Genomic DNA, 12,671 nt, shown 5'->3' with positions numbered 1-12,671 from the left:
GTGCGTCGAGCCTGCGTGTGTTTGTGTGTGTGATGGGGAGTGGGTGATAGAGCGAGGGAGAAGCGAGAGAATGACGGCTATTAGCTTCGGAGTGAGTAGTGACTCTAGAGTCCTAGTGAGAGAACCAAAGTGTCTCCCCTGTTCTTTCTGACCTCGGTGGGAGATCTGGAGCAGGAGAAGTTAACCCTCTCCTTGATTTCATGTTTATGGAGAAGGAGAACCAGGAAATGAGTCGGGGGGATGCAACCTGCCAAGCGACGTGCGTCACTACGACGTGTGGGTCTGCGGGGGTACGCCGTCGATTTGACGCAGAAGCATAAAACGGCCTTTAGAGTCCCAGTTTTTAAAACAGCCATGGAAACACCGGATACATGTGATGCCATATGCACTCTAGGTTAAAATACACTTTTCAGTGTCTCTTCAAGGACAGAATGTATGAGTACATTTTTTTCTTATTCTGTTATTTATTTATGGTTTGTGACATAACACTGTATGTTGTGTACATTTCTTTTAAATTGTAGTCAGGCGATTGTCTTGTTCTGCATTTCCAATAAAATGTGCTGGATGTTTTGTTTCACTTAACTGTGCTGTCGACACACATCTGTCTGTTCATATGGGAAGCTCAGAAAACAACTGACAATATAACATTATGGTTACGTTCACACCGCAAGTCTTAATCCTTAATTCAGATTTTTTGGTTGGTTGTTCACATGACCTTTTAAGATGTGGCCTATATCAGATTGCAGTTTGAACTGTTTGCGGTTTCAAACTGACCTGCATGTGCAAAAGAACAATAACAGTGACATCAGACGCAGCACGCTGTTGCACTAAAGTTAGGGAGGTTATGGAGGAAGTAATCATTTTCGCTTACTTATTATTTATTACACTGCTGCCACGTTCTCCTGTGTCCTCGTTCTTCCATTTTGTTTGCTATTTTTGATTAAGTATCTCCCCATACACTAATTAGGTCTAACACCTCCCTCTCCCTCCATTGACTTGCTCCATCACTGCTCTCCATGTTGTAACCCTAGTCAAGTTTTTAATTTTACCGTCCGTGTCTAGGGCTAACTCCCACCGGTGCATAATTGTGACAAATGTCGTAGATTAACGTAAAAGTCGCATCAAATCCGCCTCAGTTGTTCACACTGCGGCCGCGTTGAAAAAAATTAGACCTGGGTCTGATTCAGGACCACATGTGAAAGTGGTCTAAACCTGATTTGAAAAAATCAGATCTGGGCAAGATTTGAGTGTTCACTCTATTTCTGAAGAAGTCTGACCTGGTCACTTGACCCCAAAAAAAATCTGATTTGGGCCACTTTTGCCTGCAGTCTGAACGTAGCCTATATGTTATACGTATAGCACTATTAATTATGTACATAATACAATCTAATTTCTCAAACATGCTTTCCATTACTTATCTTATTTCATTATTTGAAGGTGTAGTTCAGGTTACTGTAGGAAGGTACATTAAAGTATGTTGATCACTAAACTGTTTCTTTTGGCAGCAATTTCTTGTTTTTGCTCCTTGGTGATGGGGGTCATCAGCAAAGTTCACCGACTAAAAACACTAAGTTAAGTCAGAAATGCAATATGGAGATAAGAACATGCTCTATTCACACTTAACTAACTTAACTGATTCCTTTACTGTAAAAAGCAGTACCAGAAAACATTACCAACTCAGTTCAAGCTGTTGCCCGTACAGGTACTGTAGACCTTGTATAAAAATACTTTGTCAACCGTAGACTTGATGGGTTTGACAGAAACCCATCCCATCCTGTGGCCTACTGTATGCATTGTAACTGTTGTGTGTGTATCTTGGCCTCTCTGATTTAGTTTCAGGCTAGATCTAATGGCTCTGCATTAACTCTGGGGTGGAGAGCTCTGAATGCATTGGTCATGTAAAGCATCACATGTTTTTACCATACAAGCATGACAAAAATATTGACAGAAACCTTATAATTTACACTTCACAGTGTAGGCCTATCCCCTGCCAAAAAAAATGAGATAAAACATAACTCAGTCGCAGCAGGTAGGCAGCAACAGCGCCAACCCTGGGAAACTCCGCCCACTGTGGCCTGTTAGCATAGCATATTCACATGCCTAATAGTTTGGGTAGGCCTGTTACTCGATAACACCGGAGTAGTGTGGAGCCGGTTTTAAAAAAAATCGAGTTTAACAGTACATGGTTACAACACAGCGCATGAACTAAACTGGGAACGATAAAGAAAACGATTAGCAACGGCCCCTGCTGCAGATGACAACCGGGCATTACTGAAAGTGCAATTCAACCATAGACAGTATATGGAATTCAACCTCCATGAGTAAAAAGCCAATATTTTGTCAATTAGCTACACCTGTGTAGGCCTAATTCCCAAAACAACAGACATTTTAGCTGTAGCCTATAAAACAATGGAGCAGATGAAAGTTGGTGCTTGTTATGTAATTAATTGACCAAAACGTCTCACCACAATGGGTAAGGCCAGACTAATGTTTGTTTGTTTTTGTCACAAATTCCAGCACATTTCTAAAACTACATTGAAAATACTGAACACATGTAGCCTACACAGTAGCCTACTGATGACAGTAGGCTATGAGCATGCCAAAATGATCTGTATCTGAAAAATACTCTCAAACCCCAAATGGTTAACATAAGTTTATTAAAATGGCCTGCATTTGCAATACTTGGGACAAAGCTAATATTTGTCAAAAATGTCAAATAACTGACTTAAAAATGAAGGCAGACATTTCTTCCCTCATCCTCCTTTTGGTGCAGGCTACTGCAGATGAGGAGTCCAATAGGCTATTTGATAGTGAGGAACAAAATATTTGCATACAAATGCATTTCGGTTATTAACAGAGCATCATAATGACTTATCATTTCTGGGGCAGAGTTGAAGTGCTTGCTTTTACAGGCCAGTCTGACCATCAGACCACATTCAAACACATGACATTGTCTGAGCTGGTCAAATGGCTTAATGTTTAACCAAAGTAGGCCTGTTTTTGAACTTTTTGCGCATACTAATTACTTGCCATGTAGGTCTAGTCTTAAGTTTTTAACGGTAGGATAGGCTACAAGTGACGTGCTAAATGCTTAGACTACTTCAAACGCCTTTTTAAGAAATCAATTGTTCTTTATCACGCTGGAAGGGTCTAAACAGTGGACTGCACACTTCATGACAGCCGGACAGACACCTCAGCTCGGATCCAACCTAACCTCAGTCCCTCCCGCTGCCTGCCGAGGTGTGAGCGGCCGGGTGGCCGTGTTCTAACCTGGGCTGGGCGTGTCCTTTCCACGCAGGTAGTTTCGACATAGTTCCCCCGAGCTGTTGTCACGCTCTACTTTATGCTGGGGGAAGTTTCAACACGACCACGGACGAATAGGACGAAGACGGCGACACGCAGGAAAATGAGGCGGCATCTGAGTCTAACACAAAGGTAAGTTTTTACCTCCCGGTCCTTATCTGATAATGATGTTAGTGTATTAGCAAACGCTGTAACAAATGGCGGTTTTAGTAGTTTATAAGATTAAGGTGGGTCAGGTTGCCGAATTAAACACCAGACCTTTTACAAGCTTTATTATTTAAAATGATGTATCTTTATTAATGTTTTTGCTAAACAGGCATCTATTCTCAATAACGATTTCTGTATAGTAGCCTACCTCCTAAAGTGCCAAAATAACAACATGTAAATTGTGTGATAGTTTTGGATTAGCTTCTGCATTGTGATTCCAAAGTGTGTCATTAGAGATGGCAAAAGTATACTCACTTCCCGTACTCAAGTAGAAGTACAGATACTTGTGTTAAAAAATACTCTGGTAAAAGTAGAAGTAGCCTACTGATTTAACTTCTTTACTCAAGTAAAAGTAACAAAGTACAGGCTTGGAAATGTACTTAAAGTATACAAGTAAAAGTAGCCTTGCAAATGACAACCACCTGGACCACACAAATGTTAATGGAGAGCAAGCTGAGACACTTCAGTGGACCTGGAGAAAAGTCTCTTTATATGCCATTGCCTACATTTTAATTCTGCCAATAGGCCTAAAACATCACATATATGATTATTGTGACAGAGACTGGGACTCCAGGTTAATAAGATCCTGACTGAGTAGCAAGATATGAATTCAGTCGTGATTCTGTGAGAATTCACAGATCCAGTTTCTCTTTTTTTAATCTTCCCCTTAACATTTAAAAGAATCAACATGTGCTCAAATATGGCTTCTGGAAAGAAAATCAAGAATAACATATGAATTACTAAACAGACATTAATTAAGAAGTTCCCCATACTTTTAGAGTAATGCAGCACATTGGCCAGGAGTCATTCTTGATGCCTATGTCAAACATCTCTCTCAGATAAGGCCATGGATGAACAAGTTACCCCCTGATATTCGCACAATTACAGATGTTGCTCTTTTCAGGTCTAAACTCAAAACCTACCTGTTTAGAATGACTTTTAATATGCAGTAGTGGTGTGACAATGTCCTCTTCCTGTTTCTATACCTTTTATGATTTTAATGTTTTCTACGTTTCATTCTTTTTATTGCAAGATATGTTGTTCTATTCTTAGTTCCTGATGTAAAGCACTTTGGATACCTGCTGGTTGTTGTAAAGCGCTATACAAATACATTTTGATTGATTGATTGATTGATTGATTGATTGATTGATTGATTGGGAATGTCTTGCTGCTTGTCTGCCAAATCTCTGGGATCTCCGTTTTCTTCATTTTCAATCGTGTCGCCGTCCGTACTACATATATGTACTAACGTTACCGCCATCAAGCCGCAATGATTTGCCACAAATGAATGCCGCTGAATCTGTCGAGTCGTCTTGCAGTGCTGCGTCAAGTGCAACGTATATTCCCATCCAATTAGATTGAATTCGGTATTGATGACGCGAAAAATAATAACGGTAACTCCACTGAAATTATTAACTAAAGTAACGAGCCAATTTTGTAAAATGTAAGAAGTATAAAGTACCGATATTTGTGTTAAAATGTAAAGAGTAAAAGTAAAAAGTCGGCACAAAAATAAATAGTAAAGTAAAAATATCTGAAAAATCTACTTGAGTACAGTTACGAAGTATTTGTACCCATCGCTGTGTATCATAGATTATTATAATGTTTTGACAACCCTTTGAAGCACTACTACATCATACGTCATTTATTTAGCTGTGGAGAAAGTGAATCCATTGCTAATCACTGTTGCTTACAGTCATAGACTACATGGGATTTGTAACTGTCTCCACCCTGTTCTGTTTCTTTCAGTCTGAATGCATCATCCTAACGGACGACATTTTGGACAAGTCCCCTCCAACACAACGGCTGAATCACAATCCTATAAAAACTAGTTATATTTTTATTTTTTAGTCATATATTTTACTGCAAATTCCGTACAGACTTTAACCCCGTCTGTGTGTGTGTGTGTGTGTGACTGAGGCCATGACCGCATCCCAAACCCGCTGAGAGCTCTTTGACAAAAGATGCAACCAGGAGGTCCTCCACCACCTCCTCCACCACCCCTCCACCCCTCCACCCCTCCACCACCTCCACCTCCACCTCCACCTCCAGCCCTTGGCCTCCCTCCATCCCTACATGGCTCGGGCCTCATTGCCAGGGGAGCGCTCCGACGCTCCACAATGCGCAATTTCAACTGGGAAACCCTTCCTCAACACAGTGTGATAGGAAAGCACAACATCTGGACAGCAGATAAGACTGATGGGGAGTACGAGCTGGACACTGATCACATGGAGGAGCTGTTCAGCAACAAGCAGGGCCAGCAACAAGTCAAGGCCCTGAACCGCCAGAGTCTGAGGGGCCTGCCAACTGCCGCCTCAGGAGGGGCAATGGTGAGTTCTCCAGCCACGGGACACAGGCGTCACACTTAGCTGAATCAGAGTAACACTTTAACCCCAAGGGTTTGTAGCAATAGATTGAAATGTTTGGTATACAGTATTTGTTGTGTAATGCTGAGATTCCATATCTCAACTCCTGTAGACCTGGATTGATTATTCATTTTAGGTATGTGGTTGAGATAAACAGGAAACAATGTGTATACCTAAAAATCTGTACTAACGGCAAACTGTATCAGATGTAGATCTCCTCTGTTAAGATCATTCCAAATGTGCCATAAATGACATGTGAGTTTTACTGACTATAATGATATTTTAGAAACATCGCTTTTTTAAACTCTTCCCTTTTGTAAGAGTAGAAAAATAATTTATTTATTTGTAAATTGTATTGCCAGAACATTAATAATGTGTCTTGGGAACATTGTTTTGATTTAGAATCACTCTGTACAAGGGTGGAGTCTCATTATTCTTAATTTTTGTTTGCTAAAGGATGGTATAGTTGGGTCCTCACACAGCACTATTGTGTAAAGTAGCCTACTTGTGCTTGTTATTCAAGCTACGGTATATAATAACCTGCAGTTATTGCCATTAATTTAAAGGCAAGTCTTAAACCAGACCATATCTATTCATAACCTTCACTGTCATTGCTTTTGTAGATCAGTCGGTGTTCTAATGTTTACTTTGACCTATGTCCCATTTCCCAAGAGATTCTGAGAAAATGTATCCCTGATACAAACAGGTATCTTTGTCTGGATTGTTCAATACAATCAACTCAAAGAATCCTTAACCTTTGGAATCAACTTCTGCTTGGAAAGCTGACACAAAAGACACCGCCCAAGCCAGTAGTGAAACCAATAGTTTAATTATTTTAGCAAATGACCAGCTGATTATATCCAGGTATTTCTGTTTTCCTTCCCAGGTTTCCATCCTCAGCTCCAAGAGAAGCATGAACATGGGAATTTTCCTGAAGCAATTCAAGCGGTGAGTCAGTGGTAGTACTCTGAAGGTGTGATTGGTTTTGCACAACTGTTTCGTCACATCCCACTGTACAATAACACAGGATGAGGCAGGTAAATTACTCTGGAACATGACCGCATGAAGCCGCCTACACATGATCAGTGGTAAAACTGTGAGGTTGGGCGCTGAGCATAGTGCACTAGACACTTAAGAGGCCAAGTGCAGCGCGGGTATACGCCATCATCACTTCTGGCTATCTCTTTATCTCATTGGATGTGTCTTGAAAGGTCAGCAGCAACGAGGTCAAAGTTTAAATAATTTCAACTTTGTGCGCAGCGCTCTTCTGCAATTTTGAGCGATTTCTCTGAGTTGTCTCCACCGCTCTCCCCAGTGGACAACAATGGCACAGCTAGCGCAGAGGCCAACATGTCCTGGCAGGTCTGATCGACACTGTTCTACAGCTCCAACAGGTTACCTCCCCATGTATTGCCTAAAGCTATTTGGCATATGAAACAGATCTAACAGGAAATGGAAATAAATAGTATAAAACTGTCAATGATGGCCTCCAAACATTTGCCCAGATTTCAGCAACAGCAAAACAACATATGCATTAACTTATTCCTCTAACTATTCAGTGCTTCTGACTACTATATTTGTCTCCAAACATGTTTATACGTTTTTGTTATCCTCTGTTCCAAATATGTTTCTTGGTAATGGATATTAAATCGTTGGAATATCCTGTACAGCACGTGTTTTTCTGGGAATTGACATCAGATGTGTTGCTATTTTGTAAAGCTATTTGAGCAGGTTGAGGCATGTTGGGCGGCCCAACTTTTTCAAAGAAGCAAAAGTGCGGTATTAACTTAGACATGCATTGCTCATGAGAAGTCCTAACCCTTAACAAAAACGTCAAGATAATTAGTGACTCAAGATCTGAACCCTGTCTGTCTCTCCACCTCACTCCACAGGCCTGTAAAAGTCATGATTGACGAAATTAAATCAGGAAGTGGTCTCAGTTTTGGTTCTGGGAAACTGAAGGAGCTGTGCAAGCTGCTACCAGATGAAGAAGAGGTACTTGTGACAGCTGCTTACATTTTTTTCAATGCGTCTGATGTATACCTTGTTGCTTGTAATTTTACCTCATAAAACACAATCTGGTTTTAAGACTTGTGCTTTTGTTTCGGCAGGAGAAGCAGCTGGTCAATTTTAAGGGCGACCACTTTTCTCTCCCAGAAGCAGATCTGTTCATGCTAATGCTGGTCAAGATTCCTTGGTGAGCTCCCTGAATGCAATTCCATGTATTGCATTTGTTAAATGTCAGTGGTAGTTTACTAATGATGGAAACCCTGTGTCTGATAGCTATGGAGAGCGTCTCAGCAGCTTGGTGCTCAAAGAGGAATTTTTCCCCCTCATGCATGAAATGAAAGAATCCATATGCACTCTGACAGCAGCTGGAAAAGGTAATGCTTGTTTTTTTACATTACATGTCATTTCGCTGATGCTTTTATCCAAAGCGACTTACTGTATATGTCAGAGGTCACACGCCTCCGGAGCAACTAGGGGTTAAGTGTTTTGTTCAGGGACACATCGGTTGATGTATCGCAGTGGGAATCAAACCCAAGTCTCCCACACCACAGGCACGTGTCATATCCACTGCGCCATCACCACTCTAGATTTTAATAAGACTCGTAACAGATTTTGAGCAAAAATAGAGTTGTAAACCCATTTAGACTTAGACTTCACCATGTGTGTCTTCTTTTAGAGCTGTTGGAGTCTGATCATCTCCATTCTGTCATCCGCCTGGTACTGAAGACCGGAAATTACATGAATGCTGTGAGTGTATATTATGGGATAGTGGAGTCTTGGGTGACTTTCCTATGTGTTTGTGCATCTCCGAGCCTCATTTTATTCATTTGATCTCAGGGTGGCTATGCAGGCAGTGCAATTGGCTTCCGAATGGCTTCTCTGTTGAAGTTAGTGGACACCAAAGCAAACAAACCCGGAATGAATCTTATGCATTATGTCGTGATGGCAAGTAGCTTTTATTACTTTGATCTGATTGCAATGTAGAGTTTGTTTTTCTGTATCTTAAGATATGTATGTTTGTGAAATGTGATTTTCATACCAACGTTCATATTCAACACAGCAAGCTCAGAAGGCAGATGTGGAGCTGCTTAACTTTACAGACCAACTCAAACACATTGAAGCTGCAGCAAGGTAAGCAATCCCCTTTACAGGCACTCAGCATATTTGAACCCCCCTTTTCTTTGCTGTATCATCAGAATGTATCTCTTTTATTCTTAGAATGAATAAAGGGGAAATTGAAGCAGAGTTTGAAAAGCAGGTGAAGAAGGTCCGAGATGCCAAAGCAGACACCTTGAAGCAAGAAGACCTCAAGGCACAGATGTGTGATTTTTTAAAGGTGAGGGAGCCTTTTGTTGAGGAATCGAGTCCAGTTTATGTTTTTTTTGTGTGTGTGTGATTACATGTTCTAATGTTTTGATTTGGGCTCTATTCAGGAGGCTGAGGTCTGCTTGTCAGAAATAGAAATTGATCTTCAGCAATTGCAGTCAGTGAGTGACTCTGTGGCAGAGTACTTCTGTGAATCCCCAAACAAGTTCAAACTGGAGGAGTGCTGCTCCATTTTCAACTCCTTTTGTGAGAAATTTATGCGAGCCATGCAGGTAAGCCTGTGTACTGTACTTAGCTGAGATTAAAAAATGATCCATTAACTATTAGGGGTGTGCCAAAAAGTTGATTCACATTCGTATCACGATTCAAGCTTTACCGATTCAAAATCCCTTCATAGAATTCCCAAAAATATTTTTTTTAATTGCATGTCTACTGCAATCACATGGGAAAAGTAACTACATTGACATGCTATGAATCGTTTTTGAATTGAATATTGATTTTGAATCGAATCTTGAGCCTAAAAATCAATATTGAATCGTGACATTTTCTGAGTCGTGCACCCCTATTAACTATTACTATATTACTATATGTGATTTTCTGCAGGAAAACAAGGCTCGAGAGGTGGCAGAGGTGCAGCGGAGACAGAGAGACAGGTTGCAGAATGTTACCAAGCGCAGGTCCACAGCTACCTGCTCCAGTAGAGACAAGGAAATGGATGAAGTTGCATTGCAATCCGTACTACAGAACTTCCTTACCAAACGTGTCTCTCGGAGGAGACCGGGATTGCCCTCATCCGCTCATGGAAGCCCCACGAGTGGCAGCCCCAATGTCGGGAGTCTATCAGAAATAACCTCTCAGGCAAACCTCCCCACTGGAAGTCAAAAAAGAGAAGGCTCTTTTAGAGCTGTGGACATGGGCAGAAAAGAGTGGAATTCAGCAGTTGAACTCACAGAGAACTCTTCACAAAAGAAAGCCCAGTCTAATAGCGAGGACAACAAGGCAAAAGGGGGCATTCCTCATGAAGAGGTGGTGAAAACTTCCAGAAAAGAGGACTCTAGAGGTTCTGCACACCCAGCCCATAGGACCACCAGCATTTTCGCCTCAGGCAGATCTTTCTCAGTCATCATTGATGGGAATGAGGAGGATCTACAGGATAATGATGAAGAGGAGGCCCAAAAGTTGCGCGAAGCATCTAAAAAGGTTTTGCACTTTCAGAACAGCCGTGGCAGCATCTCATCTGGGGATTATTCTCTGGAGAATCAGAAATCTCCTGGTCCAATTAAAACTTTGCCTCGTCAATGCACCTTCGATGAGGACATGGAGAAGTATCCTGGAGACCCAACCAATCAGGATTTAGTTCAATTTTTGCTCGATCCTCAATCCACCTCAAAACCTAACCGGCGCCATACTCTTTCTACCGCAGTCCCTAAAACTAAGGAAGAGGAAGATAATCTGTGCCCTAAAACCCCAATCAGAACTCCTAATTCTGCGGCAAGAGAAAAAGGGACAGTGCCAACAGAGGGTGCGGGACAAAATCCCTCAGAACAAGTGTTTGACTTTACTGACGTATCTCACAACATTGAAAAATCTGGTGCTCCAGACCAGAATTCTCCATCAGCAGAGAAGAAAAGCAAGCCAAATGTTTCTGTAACCCCTGTTCCAGATGAAGGTCTTGTGGCTCAAAAGGAAGTGGGCAAATCGTTGGAGCCCAAAGGCAACCACGTGCAGAGGAATAGTGAAAGTGTGACCCCCAAGAGTGCATGGATTAAGACTGAAAACACTGGACTATTTTTTAGCTTTTTAAAACGCCTTGGAGACATGGGCAAACAGCAGATCAGCAAGGAAACTGCCCATAAGGGCACTGGGTCTGGTGTATAGGCTTTGAAACATGTACAATGTAATGTCAGGGAAGCACATGTGACTGCAGTGTTACTTGTAATTAACTTATCATGGTGATGATGTAGTGTTATATTTAATGTTACTTTGTAAATTGATAATGAGGTCGTTAAGAGAAGGAGAGACGGTTTTAGGAAAGTGGTTGGAGAAGGGAAGGTTGAGGAAAGGCCATTGTGTATGTTGTACCACTAGATGGCAGAATATACCAGTAACATGGTAATCTAGCTCAGAAAATATGGGTGGTGTTGATTTCCAGGCAATCTGTGCATTGCCTTGTAAACAAAGAACTGTGGGCCACACACTGTAAAACGTTTGTCTGATGATAATATTCCCTCATCAGTTGGATACATTACTTACAGTGTGTTTTCTTTGTCTGGATTGAAATTGTACAGCCTTGCAGAATGTATTGAGAAAGTCAATGAGCGTGAGAGAATTCAGACTGTTTACAATCCTGGTTTGGTTGCTATTTTTGATACTTTGATAAAAGACTACTTTTCTTGCTCAATTCAGCCATTGTTTTGAGCTTAAATGGGTCAGTGTTACAAAAGGCAGCCTGTATCTGAGCAGAGCTGACCCACAGACTCTCAGTGTCAAAGTGAAAGGTGCTGATCTCAAATTAACTTGAGAAGAGATTACTGTGCTCAAAGGGCCAACACCTGCTGGCCTGTTATGATGGAAGGGAACCGGCCTCCCCGCATTTACAGTGTGGACACTGCTCCAGGAAACGGCCCCAATGTCTCCGATCGCTAGGATCGGATTCAAGGGGTCAGTGAGGCCACAGCTTGTGCCAATACAAGGCAATACAAAATATAAGTTTGACTACTGGCATCTCTTAGCAGTTGACACCAGGGTTACAATATTAAGCTTTTTAGGATTATGTCCAGCTGTCCGACTGAAGTGTAACAATGAGGTAATGAATATGACCTATTTAGTTTTGTTCTAATGTAAACACCACCTGGAGTGATCTGAATGCTTTCTATATTTTTCTTACCGTTGGATATTTATAGGACTAAGATGGATAGCTATCAAAATTACAGAGAAACAAATAGCGTTGTCACTGACTCGTGAGTTGTCAAATTGTTCTTTGTAACTGTCGAATCAGAAAGAGTTGTAAATAAATATCTATGAATACCATAGACTGTATAAAATGATGATTACCCATTTTTTGTATATAAGAGAATCACGTAAGGTAAAAGGGTCAAGGTAACTACTCTCCAACTAAGAGTATTTATATCTTTATTTACATATTTATAGTAACAAATAGAAACAACATATTCATACTGCTCTACAATGTTTGTAACGTGCGATAACACAGCATACTAAAAGTGAAAAGCTCCCCGGCCATAATAATGATTATTTGTATTCTTACATCATTTGTTAGAAATGTGATACGTCTGCTGTAACACGCTGTCTATGATTTGATTGTATTATGTTTTCTGGTTTCTATTACCAGGACCTGGCAGCTGTCCGTTGCTACAGGCAACCATGTTTATTTTTCAATAAGAGATAACCTATCAAAGAATAATCAGCCTTAGCAAATTTCACCCATTGTAATGATGTTGT

The 12,671-nt window shown here is 41.0% G+C and overlaps 1 protein-coding gene across 1 annotated transcript; it reads left to right on the top strand.

Annotated features, from left to right (window-relative positions):
• Positions 1-5,580: 5,580 nt before the first annotated feature.
• On the top strand, positions 5,581-12,469 carry fhdc4 (FH2 domain containing 4). The gene is made up of 11 exons (XM_028573786.1): positions 5,581-5,840; positions 6,763-6,824; positions 7,769-7,871; positions 7,988-8,073; positions 8,160-8,260; positions 8,563-8,633; positions 8,724-8,831; positions 8,947-9,017; positions 9,105-9,222; positions 9,320-9,484; positions 9,816-12,469. The coding sequence occupies exons 1-11, from the start codon at positions 5,631-5,633 to the stop codon at positions 11,088-11,090; spliced, it is 2,370 nt and encodes a 789-aa protein (XP_028429587.1). The 5' UTR covers positions 5,581-5,630; the 3' UTR covers positions 11,091-12,469.
• Positions 12,470-12,671: the final 202 nt, after the last annotated feature.

This window comes from Perca flavescens, chromosome 3 (assembly GCF_004354835.1).
Source record: "Perca flavescens isolate YP-PL-M2 chromosome 3, PFLA_1.0, whole genome shotgun sequence".
Taxonomy (NCBI): Eukaryota; Metazoa; Chordata; class Actinopteri; order Perciformes; family Percidae; genus Perca; species Perca flavescens.
The sequence above is the reverse complement of the archived record's forward strand: the minus strand, read 5'-3'. Positions and strand labels throughout refer to the sequence as shown.

Coding starts and splice junctions, on each gene's coding strand:
- fhdc4 (XM_028573786.1), top strand. CDS start 5,631: ATGCGCAATTTCAACTGGGAAACCCTTCCTCAACACAGTGTGATAGGA. Junction 6,825..7,768: donor TTCCTGAAGCAATTCAAGCG/GTGAGTCAGTGG, acceptor CTCACTCCACAG/GCCTGTAAAAGTCATGATTG. Junction 9,018..9,104: donor CACATTGAAGCTGCAGCAAG/GTAAGCAATCCC, acceptor TTTTATTCTTAG/AATGAATAAAGGGGAAATTG.